At 48.3% G+C, this 13,180-nt stretch overlaps 1 protein-coding gene, 1 long non-coding RNA gene and 1 pseudogene across 6 annotated transcripts in view; 2 read left to right on the top strand and 1 right to left on the bottom strand.

Moving 5' to 3' along the window:
* LOC311530633 (C-type lectin domain family 2 member D-like) overlaps nucleotides 1-13,180 on the top strand; it is an 839,985-nt pseudogene that overhangs the window by 410,875 nt on the left and 415,930 nt on the right. The gene's annotated exons all lie outside the window — the stretch shown is intronic.
* LOC311530658 overlaps nucleotides 1-13,180 on the bottom strand; it is a 32,990-nt gene that overhangs the window by 12,171 nt on the left and 7,639 nt on the right. For 3 of the 4 annotated variants that reach the window (XR_014714042.1, XR_014714043.1, XR_014714044.1), the window contains exons 3-4: nucleotides 9,564-9,805; nucleotides 7,835-7,948 (exon numbers count right to left, since the gene is read on the bottom strand). This is a non-coding gene — a long non-coding RNA (uncharacterized lncRNA). The remainder of the gene's footprint in view (nucleotides 1-7,834; nucleotides 7,949-9,563; nucleotides 9,806-13,180) is intronic. The other variant, XR_014714045.1, reaches the window with a different exon arrangement.
* Nucleotides 319-5,213, top strand: LOC311530610 (zinc finger protein 620-like). The gene is made up of 5 exons (XM_084647429.1): nucleotides 319-335; nucleotides 1,009-1,088; nucleotides 1,777-1,903; nucleotides 2,980-3,093; nucleotides 3,464-5,213. Exons 2-5 carry the CDS (start codon nucleotides 1,035-1,037, stop codon nucleotides 4,105-4,107), a joined length of 939 nt encoding a protein of 312 aa, XP_084503555.1. The 5' UTR covers nucleotides 319-335; nucleotides 1,009-1,034; the 3' UTR covers nucleotides 4,108-5,213.

The raw sequence follows: 13,180 nt of genomic DNA, 5'->3' as shown, positions 1-13,180 counted from the left end.
CAGGAATCCTCCAAAACAAGCATCTCCTTTGATTCGGCTCATTTCTAGCATTTGGTTCACAGACTTGGATACTGGGAGGTTTAAAGATGTCTCAGTCCTGCTAGGAGGGGCCGGGTCTGTGCTGTAATAAAGTGACTATGGACTTTCCCAGCTTTGCAGAGTCAGAACCTCTGTGTGCAGGAGACAAACCTGGGGGGAGTCAAGGTGTGAAGTGGACTAAAACCCACTCTGACGCCTCCCCAATCACCTCTCTCCCTGGCAGGCTGCAGAATAACATCCGTCCAGTCCAGCCACGTCATCCCAGAAACGAAATGGCTTTAGCACAGCGTATTCAGGTAGGGGATTTTTCAGGGAGCTGCTGCAGGGTTTGTGCTGGATGGGGAGGGAGCAGGGCATACACAGGAGCTGGGAGTGGGAGGTGGGGATAGAGTGTGACAAACCTGCTGGGACTCTAGAGAACAGGGGGAATTCCCCCGTCTGTGGACCAGGAATCAAGCTGTGTGTCCAGGCACTGAAGAACGTATCTGACTCCTGCTAGCCACAGCCCTGAGCTTCCTAGCCAGAGGTTGATACAAAGAGGAAAGGGGGCAACCAACCCTTCTTCCGATGTTAAGCTGCTGGAATTCCTCCTGGGAAGCTGTCCATGGACAGTACTCATGGGCTCCATTTCCAGGATCTGTCTCTTGTCTAGTAGCCACACGATGAGGTCTGAAGCAGTCTGCATGGGGAACTCTGCTATCCAATCCCTTCCCTTTCAGTTCTGGGGTGTTTCTCCCTCCCCCCTTCCCCCATGAATAACTCTCGTGTAGCTTCTGCTCCTGCTTGGAGTTTCACAGTGGGCAGCAGCAACAGCAGAGCGTTTCTGATGCGTTTCTCAGATGCTCACAGCTCTGAAGGGCAGCCTGGAACTGGCCAGCAGCAATTACTCTGGAGCTGCCTGTCGGCAGACTGGGAAAAGCAGCACAGCAGCATCTGGGGACACAGGCCAAATCATTTCTTATCTTCCAGACTGGCTGGGAAGAGCATTCATCGTCATGATGCCCTGGCTCCCTGAAGCCCTGTCTGTTTTCGGGAACCCTGTTGCACTGGTGAGGGCAGTGCCGGATGTTCCCATGTATGCCACGGTGCTTGTGTGGCTCCTTGAGCAAGGTTTTAATTCCATTTTCATATCCGTCTCTTGCTACGGTGTGTGTCTGTGTGGTGGACCTGGTAAACTCCCACACCACATGCAGATCTCTGCCGCTTGAGCTAAAGTAACTCCATTAGCTTTTGAGGGCAGTAGCCTATTGCATTTTTGAGGGCCAGCTGCCAGAGGAGTGTATCTAATGTATTGGCCCAGCGGGTTGCAATAGCAGGCACAGATAGAAATCTGATCTATTGGACCAGTAGCAGGCACAGGTAGAAATTCAAATGATGCTAGTGAGTTTCTCAGGCTCTGCAGAACAACTCTGCAACGAACAAAGTTCTCTTTAGCTTTCTGCTGCTACTAGGGAAGCTCTGAGCAGCGCAGAGGGGCCAAAGCCGGCTGTCTCCTGGGCGGAAACACGGCAGCATCCGACCCCCCTTCATAATCCTCCTCTCAGCCGGACAGGCTGGGAGCTTCGCTTCCCTCTGAAACGAGAGCTTTAATTCTGCAGCTGTGCCTCTCGCTTGGCAGGGAAAGGGCTCTGCTCTCTGGGGCCGAGGTGGATTTTTCCAGCTCTACCTGTGACTGAGCTGGTGGGACTCTGGCTGGGGCAGCAGGTTGTGAGTGGGGGTCTCTTGTTGTTGATACAGATGCCGGTGACCTTCGAGGAGGTGGCTGTGTATTTCTCTGAGGGGGAATGGGCTCTGCTGGACCTGGGTCAGCGAGCCCTCTACAGGGATGTCATGCAGGAGAACTATGAGAACGTGACCTCACTGGGTAAGGATTCCTGTCTCCTAGGTGTGTTGAAATTTGAACTTTGCATTGCCTGAATTGACCTCTGCTCACAGTTCTTCCCGGTCCCTTAGATTTCAGTGGGATCAGCCCCACAGCTCCCTTTCTACCTGGACTTTACATTCTCTAGGGCAGGACTGTCTTTGTCTGTGCAGTGCCAAGCATAAAGGGGCCCTGGGCCTTGCTGAGGTCTCTAGGTACTACAGCAATCCAAGTCATTAACCGAGGATTTAGCAGCTATAATTACAGTGCACACTAACTCCCAGGCCTTCTCCGCACCCTGCCAGATTTTAATACTCCTTCTGACTCACCAGGTTCCCTACCTACTCCAGCGTTCTTGCCTGACCTCTTCTTACCCCGGAACTGCTGCATTCAGGGACACCGCTGCTCCCTCCCACCCCTTAAGGCACTGAATCCTGCTCGCTTGTGCACACTGGTCCCAGCTTCCCTCTGACTCTCCCCAGGGCCCTCACTGTCAGTGAGAAGGGGATCGTGGGTGGAGTCTCTGCTCTCTGGGACACAGAGCTGCCCTCTCTTGTCTTTTAGGAACCTCTTTTGAGGAGTCTCTCACTGGCTTTGTTTACAGCAATAGATAATCTTGGGTGCCCCCCCCCCTCGTGCCATAGAGCCATGATTGCAGGCTGTGAGGGGCGCTTTGGTACAAGAGGTGGGGCTGGCGGCCGGACATGCTCTGTTAGAGCCCTGCACCCTTTCAATTCGGGTCCCTCACTAATTGCTCATGGCTCAGAATAATTGCAATAACCAATCATGGTTTGCAGGAGCCCAAAAGTCTGTTAATTACGCTTCCCCAGCCCATATGGATATGGGGGAAGGCTGGGTAGCAGTGGAGGGAGACCCTAGAGGGGATTCCTGGTTGGTGGGCTATTAAAAAGGAACCTCCTCTGAATATTAGACTGTATTTGTTAGCAGTGTCCTGCGGCTTTGAACAGATGGCTCTGGAATTATACTGTTTTAACTGCGCTAGAACGTTACATTTGAACCTTTGTTACCCAAATGTGTAATTCACCCTCCTCTTACAAGGTTAATTTTCCCTGGAGCAGGATTTCTGATGTCCAGACCTGACTTGATCTGTCAGCTGGAACAAGGGGAAGAGACATGGGTCCCAGATCTCCAGGGCTCGGAGGAAAGGGGGATCCGGAGAGGTGCCTGCACAGGTGAGGATTTGGTTCAACTGACATGTAAACTGTCCATCTGCGAAGGAAACAGCTGGGATTCCCACTTAGGCCCTCTGAACTTCTCCAGTTTTGCCTCATTAGGAACCAGATCAGGAGGCTAGCCAGCAAGTCGTCCGCTGTCATTCCCACCCTTCTAACTGACACCTGGCAGTAGTTCCTTCCCCTGGAGTGTTCACCTGGGATATGAGAGTGGAGTCGGTTCACTCTTCCCTTAGCGGGGGAAGGGTTTAGGGGGATTTGCACCCTAATATTTCAATTTCCCCAATAGCTATTTTGGTTTGTTTCTGAGTTTTGCTTTCCCCCGGCACAGGGACTGACTCCGGTCTGGATTCTCTCCTTATCCCAGCAGGTGACGAGATGTCGTGTAAGAATGAGGAGGAGAATCCTCAGCAGGAAGGGCCTGCGCAAGTGAAATTGTGTGGGAAGGTATTGGGAGGATCCGCAGGAAATGTTCCTGCACAGGGAGAAATTGGTGGGAGTCAGAATGGATCAAAGAGGCAAAAGGAAAAGGACTCGGGGAAGGGACAAAGTAAATCCACTTCCCATGAGGGTGGTTCCAGAGACGTTCACAAAACCACAGTTCAGCAGACCGGAGAGACGCAGAAAATATGCATAGACTGCGGGAAAATCTTCAGTTGCATCTCGCACCTCATTAGACACCAGAGAACCCACACAGGGGAGAGACCCTTTAAATGCCCCGACTGCGGGAAAGGCTTCGGTCGGAGCTCGCACCTGGTTGTACATGAGCGGATCCACACGGGAGAGAGACCATACAAGTGCGATGAATGCGAGAAAAGCTTCAATCAGAGCCCACACCTTATTAGACACCAGAAACTCCACCTGATGGACAGACGCTGTAAATTACCTGGCTGGGGTGGAGTGAATGCTGCATTTCCCAATTCCTTGAGTATCCAGCTGCCTATCGCTGGGATCAGGGGGCAGCTGCAGGTGCCTCCAGGCTGCTCAGTGAATCTCTGGCTCTGCCTCCTGTAGCAAACCACAGGCAGCGGAGAAGCCCCAATCAGTTTTTCCTCATTGCTGTGCTGCCAGGCCCCTCTGCCACTTGCCAGCCAGGTGGTGATCAGGGAAAGAAGAACCCAACTCCCCTCGACACTCATCTCCCTGGACTCAAATCCCTTTCCAGTAACCAATTTCTTGAGCTAAGCCACCTTTCTCAGGGCAGAGACCTGTCTCTGCACCATCCTCTGGGACGTAGGCTGTGCCTCCCCCACTTACTGGCGTTCATGTGGGGTGGGTGCCCCAGAGGCCCTTCCCTTGCAGACTTTGGGAGAAAACTAGGGAGATCAAATGTTCGGGGGACTACGAGAGGAAGAATGGGCAGGGAACGGGTTGCAGGTGACTGAATTAGCAAGTGATCAAGTGCTGAGACTGGACAACTCTGCACTAGTTGGCCAGAGCTCATTGCTGCAAAGAGGAACACCAGCTCGAAGGAAAGGAACAAGGTTTTGTGTACCAGGATCATGGTTACTGTCTGCAATGAACTTCCTGCCCCGTGAGCCACCAGCAGCTCTGAGACCAGCACTCGGGCACTTCAGTCGGTCAGTGCAGAGTCGCAGCCCCTAAGGGTCAATTTCTGATGTTGGGTTAAAATGACCTCAGAGCACCCTGGTAACTCAAGAATTACAGGGCGGGGGGGGTTCCTCACTGGACATCTTCGACAGAAATTAGAGACCAGTCATTTCCTATGTGTATTTGGGGTTTGCAACAAGAAGTGGATGAGTGGGTGTTGGGAAAGGAATGTGTGACTTATATTTATCTCTGGGGAAATCATGGGGTATTTAACAGTAATTATTCCAATTCTTCAGAATGTCTAAAATTAGAGTGACTAGTATGGGTCACTGACAGTCCAGATCTTTGTCCTTCCTAAACGAGTGGAGTAGGGCTCAGTGAGGGGTCCCGCTGTGAGGCCACTCTGCTCACTGGGGAATGGGATTGATTCTTTGATGCCCGTTGCCCATTTCAGGTAACGTTTCACCCCATCTGCACTAGTTATTCCTTCTCCCTGAACTATCTCTCTGTTGCACCTCTTTATTTCTATTTTGGTAAATAAAACCTGCACATACAGACGCTGTCTGGAATCCTCTGTGTTTTGTTTTTCACTGAGAGACCCTGCCATTCACGCTGATTTGAGAGAGGGGCCTGGGCTGCAGCAACATCGCCTCTGGGATGCACACCCAACTCCTCTCTGCCTTTCTACCTCATGTGCTGCCAGTGCTTGCCTGGGAATCTCAGCAGCCTGCCTTCCCTCCCAGCCCCGGGGCTCAAACACTTCTCCTCCACCGCCTGCCTTGGCAGCTGCAACCTCCTTCCTCTCCCCTGTTTTTTTTCCCCCACCTCAGATCCCAGCTCCTGGGCCTCTCCTTGGAAGCCCTGCCTGTACCTCTGCTGTCATTTCCAGCTGCTCCCTTTTTGCTCGGCCTGAGCTCACCTTGTATTGTGGTGCCAGCAGGAGCAAACAGCACAGAGCCCAGCAGGTGGTTACCATAAAGATAACCCAGCAGGGATCTGGACCTCTGAGGTCCCCCTGCTGAGAGGGTCATGACACTGCACTCTGCATGGACCTGTCCACGGGGACCACTACTAGGACACAAGGCAGCAGCCCAGCCAGATGCCCTGTTGCTAGTCCATTATTCCTGCACCCCAGCAATGGCCCTGGCTAGGAGCTGATTCCTGGGGCAATTCAAGTGACAGGTTAATCTCTAAGGCCCTGAATGGTTTGGGTCCTGCTTTCCTCAGAGCTCCTTCTCTCTCCACATGCCATTGCGCCAGCTGAGACAACAGAGCTCATATCTACTAGATGTAGATATGTAGGCAGTGTGCCCTTGTTGCCAAGAAGGCCACTGGCATTTTGGGATGTATAAGTAGGGGCATAGCGAGCAGATCGAGGGACGTGATCGTTCCCCTCTATTCGACATTGGTGAGGCCTCATCTGGAGTACTGTGTCCAGTTTTGGGCCCCACACTTCAAGAAGGATGTGGATAAATTGGAGAGAGTCCAGTGAAGGGCAACAAAAATGATTAGGGGACTGGAACACATGAGTTATGAGGAGAGGCTGAGGGAGCTGGGATTGTTTAGCCTGCGGAAGAGAAGAATGAGGGGGGATTTGATAGCTGCTTTCAACTACCTGAAAGAGGGTTCCAAAGAGGATGGCTCTAGACTGTTCTCAATGGTAGCAGATGACAGAACGAGGAGTAATGGTCTCAAGTTGCAGTGGGGGAGGTTTAGATTGGATATTAGGAAAAACTTTTTCACTAAGAGGGTGGTGAAACACTGGAATGCGTTACCTAGGGAGGTGGTAGAATCTCCTTCCTTAGAGGTTTTTAAGGTCAGGCTTGACAAAGCTCTGGCTGGGATGATTTAACTGGGAATTGGTCCTGCTTCGAGCAGGGGGTTGGACTAGATGACCTTCTGGGGTCCCTTCCAACCCTGATATTCTATGATTCTATGTACCTAGGAAGGGGACTCCCTGCAGGGCGTGCTCAGCAATGGAGGGCTCCGATTCTGGAATTGGCTTCTTGCGGCCCAACAGAGTCCCTGTCCCTGACGGTTAGGTTCCATGCCAGGCCCGTGTTGTTTCCCCAGTGGCTGGGCAGCGAGGGTGTTGATGGGGCACTGATCAGCTCTGAGGGGAGGTCACGCAGCACTCACAGTTTGAAGGATTCAACTCTTCATATTTTAGTCTCCCAAACAGTTCTCCTAGTTTTCACCCTCTGAATCCCCTTTTACTCTTCCCCTCTCTGAGGTTTCCTTTCTCCCTAGCACAGGGACTGACATGTCTGGTTTGTCCCTTTCATTCAAACAGATGACAAGTCAGGGAATGAGGAGGAGAATTCTCTAGTTACACCACAGAGATCCAAAGGGAAAGTTTCCAAGAGTCTTGAGCAGGTGAAGGGCAAAGTCTGTGAGAGCCAGCGCAGGTCAGAGAAAAAAAAAAAAAAGCAGTCAGGGAACAGATGGGGTCAGTTCTCTCCTAAGGGGAAAGGTGACACACACCAGGACAGCAAACACCACAGACGAGGAAGGTGAAAATCTTGTGTTGAATGTGGGAAAAACTTCAGCAGTAGGTCAGCCCTCTTCAGACCCAACCGAATCCACACAGGAGAAACCCCACCAGTGCCCTTGCTGCAGGAAAAGCCTCATTGTCCACCAGAGAATACACACGGGTGAGAGTACAAAAACCGCTTCAGGACCAGCATGACCCTCACTAAACACAAGAAAACCCACACAGGAGAGAAACCGTACATCTGCTCAAGTGCAGGAAAAACCTCCGGGCAAACTCAACCCTCACTATCCATTGGTGATTCCATACAAGAGGGAAGCCCTACAAATGCCCCAACTGCAGGAAAGGCCTCAGGGACAGCTCGCCCCTCACTGAGCATCGGAGGAGAAATTGTGTCAGAGTCCTGTCTAGGGATGGCTGGAGGGAACGATAGAGCTGTTGATTCCCCGCAAATATCAGTAATGTTCAGCTCTCAAGTGTCTGCCTGGGAGACGGCAGAAGCTGACCTGTAAACTGATTGCTAGACCGAGAGGTTCATCAAACCCCATGCAGAGGAAGAGAAGTCCCAATTGACACTTGGCTGCAGAGCTGCTGAGTTTTTCTGTTTCCTGCCAACCTTTCCATGGGAGGAGAGAGAAGGGGCCTTCCCATTGTGCTCTCTGCACTGAAACTCCTTTCAGTGTTTCTAAGCTCTCTTACCTGCCTGAGGGCCTCTCGGGGTCTTCTTTTCTGAAGAATCCTCAGAGTCCAGGACACAGGGCTCTTCCTCTTGGTCCATGTGGCAGATGGGGTCTGATTTGGGGCTTAGGGATTCTGCTCATCAGAAGGAAACGGGTGAGATCAGTGGGCTAGGTCGCCATTCAGCATTTCCCACAAGAGATCAACCCATAATGTCACACCCAGCCCCTTTCTCTGCAGGGAGGACATCTGATCCTCACAGATGGGGAACATGTTCATGAGACCCCGTGGGAGAGCCTAGTGCCTGCAGGGAGAGGTGCCGTGTGTCTCCTTGGGTAAACTCATGGATCCCCAGCAGCTTATTATCTGAGAGCAGATAATAAGCTGCTTGTCACAACACCGCAGAGGGCCAGCGACCCCAGGGATGGAACGAGAGGCACCAGAGTATGGGGGGGGCATGACCCTCCCACTTCTTACTGGCTGAAAGGGTGAGTGAGCAGGGGCAGGGTGCAGAGAAGAGCGAGTGGGGGACGGTGTCACAGAAGCGGAACCTCGGGAGAAAAGGTGGTGCTAGGGTGGGATCTCTGGGGCATGGAGGGTGGGGGCGGGGCCACAGTTCGGGCACCATTGCCCCCCCACACACTTTTAGGAAGCTTCCACCGCCCCTAAATGGAACCAGCCCCAGACAGGGGACACAGGGAGTCACTCTCTTTTGAAACCCTGGGGATGTCCAGATTAACACTGAGTCCTGAGTTTCCGTCCCAGTGGGATGAGGTGTAGAGGTGACCCTCTCTCTCACACAGGGCCTAGGACCCGCAAGTGCTGATCGCCCCAGATATCTAAGGGGCAGGGGCTGTAGGATCCTGGAGCTGAAGGTGACCTGCAGAGCCCACCCAGATCCTAACACCCAAGGAGACAGGGATACTTACTCTGCGAGGTCACAGTCTCCTAATTCTCCTGCATGACTAGATGACCTCCTGAGGTCCCTTCCAATCCTGATATTCTGTGAGTCTATGATGTCCCTGTGGAGGGCTCTCTAACAGGATCCAGCAGAACCCCCTGCCCCTCGGTAAAATACACAGCCACCTCCTCGAAGGTCACCAGTCCCTGACACAGCCAGAGTCCCCCTCTCAGAACCTGCTGCCCCCGCCACAGTCCCACCAGCTCACTCACAGACATCTCTGCTCCAATCTCAACTGCATTATGCTTTTCAGTGGCACTTTTCCATCCTGTGATCCCTGGGATAGACTAACCTCCCAGTAATTCCTCTCCCTTCCCACTCAGACCTATTGCTTTCTCCCTGTTGTTATCCCATTGTCAGTGCCCAGTCAGGTATCTAACACTGTCGAAAACACTCTGCACTAACAAATGAATTCAGCCTTGAGTTCCCAGTGCTGTTGGTTCTCCAGCCTCCTTCCTCAAGAGCTGGGTAGCCACAGAGAGAAATAATTTTTTACTTCATAACATTAGAAGTATCCGGAAGGGTCTCACGGGGCCTAAGTCGAATACTATTTAATATTTTCATTAACGACTTGGCTAATGACGTGGACACTATGCTTATAAAAACTGCAGATGAAACCAAGCTGGGAGGGGTTGAAAGCACTTTGGAGGCCAGAATTAGAATTCAAAATGACCTCGATAAATTGCAGAATTGGTGTGAAATCAACAAGATGAAATTAAATAAAGACAAATGCACCATAGTACTCTTAGAAAGGAAAAATCAAATGAGCAAATACAAAAGGGGGAATACCTGGCCAGGCATTAGTACTGAAGAAAAGCATACAGGAGCTATAGTGGATCCCAAGCTGAACAGGCTGCAACAATGTGAAGCCGTTGTGAAAAAGACTAGTATCATTCTTGGGTGAATGAACACGAGTGTCGTATGTAAGACACCGGAGCTAACTGTTCCACTCTCCTCTGCACCCGTGAGGCCTCAGCTGGAGTACCGTGTCCAGTTTTTAGCGTCACACTCTTAAGAAAGATGTGGACAAACTGAAAAGAGACCAGAGAAGAGCAAAACAAATGATAAAAGGTTCAGAAAACCTGACCTATGAAGAAAGGTTAAATAACCTGGGCATGTTTAGACATGAGAAAAGAAGACTGAGGGGGGACCTGATAACAGTCTTCAAATATGTTAACTGTTGTTATAAAAAGGACAGTGATCAGTTCTCCATGTCCACTGAAGGTAGGACAAGAAGTAATGGGCTTAATCTGCAGCAAGGGAGATTGAGATTAGATATTAGAAAAACCTTGCTAAACTATAAGGATAGTTAAATTCTGAAAGAGGTTACCTGGTGAGGTTGTGGAATCCCCATCACCAGAGGTTTTTAAGAACAGGTTGGATAAACACCTGTCAGGAACAGTAACGTATACTTGGGCCTGCCTCGGCACAGGGGGCTGGAGTAGATGACCTCTCAAGATCCCTTCCAGCCCTATATTTCTGTGATTCTATGACTGGTCACTGTTCAGGGTTTGACATACAGGGCTCTGGGCTGGGACCTGGTGAAGATGGAGGGCCTGGATCCCTCTATCCTCCAGCCAAGCTTAAAGGCTGAGGCTACTCAGCCAGCAGGGGGCTGAGATATAGTGGGTATAGTGTATTTAGATTTCAGAAAGCCTTTGACAAGGTCCCTCATCAAAGGCTCTTAAGCAAACTAAGCTGTCATGGGATAAGAGGGAAGGTTCTCTCATGGACTGGTAACTTGTTAAAAGAGAGGAAACAAAGGGTAGGAATAAACCATCAGTTTTCAGAATGGAGAGCAGTAAATAGTGGTGTCCCCCAGGGGTCTGTACTGGGACCAGTACTGTTCAACGCATTCATAAATGATCTGGAAAAAGGGGTTAACAGTGAGGTGTCAAAATCTGCAGATGATACAAAACTACTCAAGATAGTTAAGTCCAAAGCAGACTGTGAAGAGCTCCAAAGGGATCTCACAAAACTGGGTGACTGGGCAACAAAATGGCAGATGAAATTCAATGTTAATAAATGCAAAGTAATGCACACTGGAAAACATTATCTCAACTATACATATAAAATGATGGGGTCTAAGTTAGCCATTACCACTCAAGAGAGAGATCTTGGAGTCATTGAGTGGATGTTTTCAGAGAACTATCCACAATGTGCAGCGGCAGTCAAAAAAGCAAACAGAATGTTGGGAATCATTAAGAAAGGGATAGATAATCACAGAATCATAGAATATCAGGGTTGGAAGGGACCTCAGGAGGTCATCTAGCCCAACCCCCTGCTTGAAGCAGGACCAATCCCCAATTTTTGCCCCAGATCCCTAAATGGCCCCCTCAAGGATTGAACTCACAACCCTGGGTTTAGCAGGCCAATGCTCAAACCACTGAGCTATCCCTCCATAATAAGACAGAAAAGATCATATTGCCTCTATATAAATGCATGGTACACCTGCATCTTGAATACTGCGTGCAGATGTGGTTGCCCCATCTCAAAAAAGACATACTGGAATTGGAAAAGGTTCAGAAAAGGACAACAAAAACTATTACGAGTATGGAACAGCTTCCATATGAGGCGTGATTAATAAGACTGTGACTTTTCATCTTGGAAAAGAGATGACTAAGGGGGGACATGATCGAGGTCTATAAAATCATGACTGGTGTGGAGAAAGTAGATAAGGAAGTGTTGTTTACTCCTTCTCATAACACAAGAACTAGGGGTCACCAAATGAAATTGATAGGCAGCAGATTTAAAACAAACAAAAGGAAGTATTTTTTCACAAAATGCACAGTCAACCTGTGGAACTCCTTGCCAGAGGATGTTGAGAAGGCCAAGACTATAACAGGGTTAAAAAAAGAACTAGATAAGTTCATGGAGGGTAGGTCCATCAATGGCTATTAGCCAGGATGGGCAGGGATGGTGTTCCTAACCTCTGTTTTCCAGAAGCTGGGAATGAGCGGCAGAGGATGGATCACTTGATGATCACCTGTTCTGTTCATTCCCTCTGGGGCACCTGGCATTGGCCACTGTTGAAAGACGAATACTGGGCTAGATGGACCTTTGGTCTGACCCCAATATCGTGGTTCTTATGTTCTTATGTAACCAGTAGGCTGCCCAGTCACCCAAGCCCTGTTCTAGTGAGTAACAGTATTTTTTGTAATTAAAAACTTAGTAACTGATAAGTTACTAATTAAAAACATTAAGTCTAACTACTTGCTGTACAATTATGGGAAATTACTAAATAATTCACATACTTAGTAGGGCTGTCAAAAGATTAATTGTGATTTAAAACAATTAATTGCAATTAATCACAGTTTTAATTGCACTGTTAAACAATAACAGAATACCAATTTAAATTTATTATAAATATTTTTAGATGTTTTTCTACATTTTCAAAAGAATACTGATTTAAATTACAATGCAGAATACAAAGTGTAGAGTGCCCACTTTATATTTTTTATTACAAATATTTGCACAGTAAAAAATAAATGAAAGAGTGCTATATACAAGTCAAAGTATGAAGGGGCATACAAATGTTTAGAATATCTGGCATGTAAATACGTTGCAATGCTGGCTAAAAAAGTGTCGCACGAATACCTTTTCTCACTTTCAGAGGACATCGTAAAGAAGTAGCAGGCAGCATTATCTCACATAAATGTAAACAAACTTGTTTGTCTTGGTGATAGGCTGAACAAGAAGTAGGACTGAGTGGACTTGCAGGCTCTAAAGTTTTACATTGTTGTTTTTTTTGTGTGCAGTTATGTAGAAAAATAATTCTTTAGTTGTAAGTTGCACTTTCATGATAAGAGGTTGCACTTCAGTACTTGTATGAGGTGAACTGAAAAACACTATTTCTTTTGTTTGTTTTTTATAGTGCAAATATTTGTAATAAAAAATAATATAAAGTGCTGTACTCTTTGTATTGTTGTAATTGAAATCAATATATTTGAAAATGTAGAAAAACATCCAAAAATATTTATAATTTAAATTAGTATTCTATTGTTTAACAGTACAATTAAAACTGCAATTAATCATGACTAATTTTTTAGTAGAGTTAATTTGTTTCAAGTTAATTGCTTGAGTTTACTGCGACTGACAGCCCTAATTCCAACTGAGTTATGGTAAAAATGAGAATGTAAGCAATTTTTCAGTAATTGTGTGCTGTGACTCTTTTGTACTTTTATGTCTGATTGTGTACGCAAGTAGTTTTTAAATGAGGTAAAACATGGGGGTACACAAGACAAATCAGACTCCTGAAAGGAGTACAGTGATTTGGAAAGGCTGAGAGCCACTGCTGTAGGCCTTAGGCAGTGCAAACCATTAGCACAGGTCATACTTTAAGATACTATGGATAATACCAACCCATCTAAATTAAAAAGGTTTACACAAAAGATGTAAAGGGCTGT

This window comes from Lepidochelys olivacea (genome assembly GCF_965140295.1).
Source record: "Lepidochelys olivacea isolate rLepOli2 genome assembly, chromosome: 14".
NCBI lineage: Eukaryota > Metazoa > Chordata > Testudines > Cheloniidae > Lepidochelys > Lepidochelys olivacea.
This window is presented reverse-complemented; position numbering and strand designations above follow the sequence as displayed.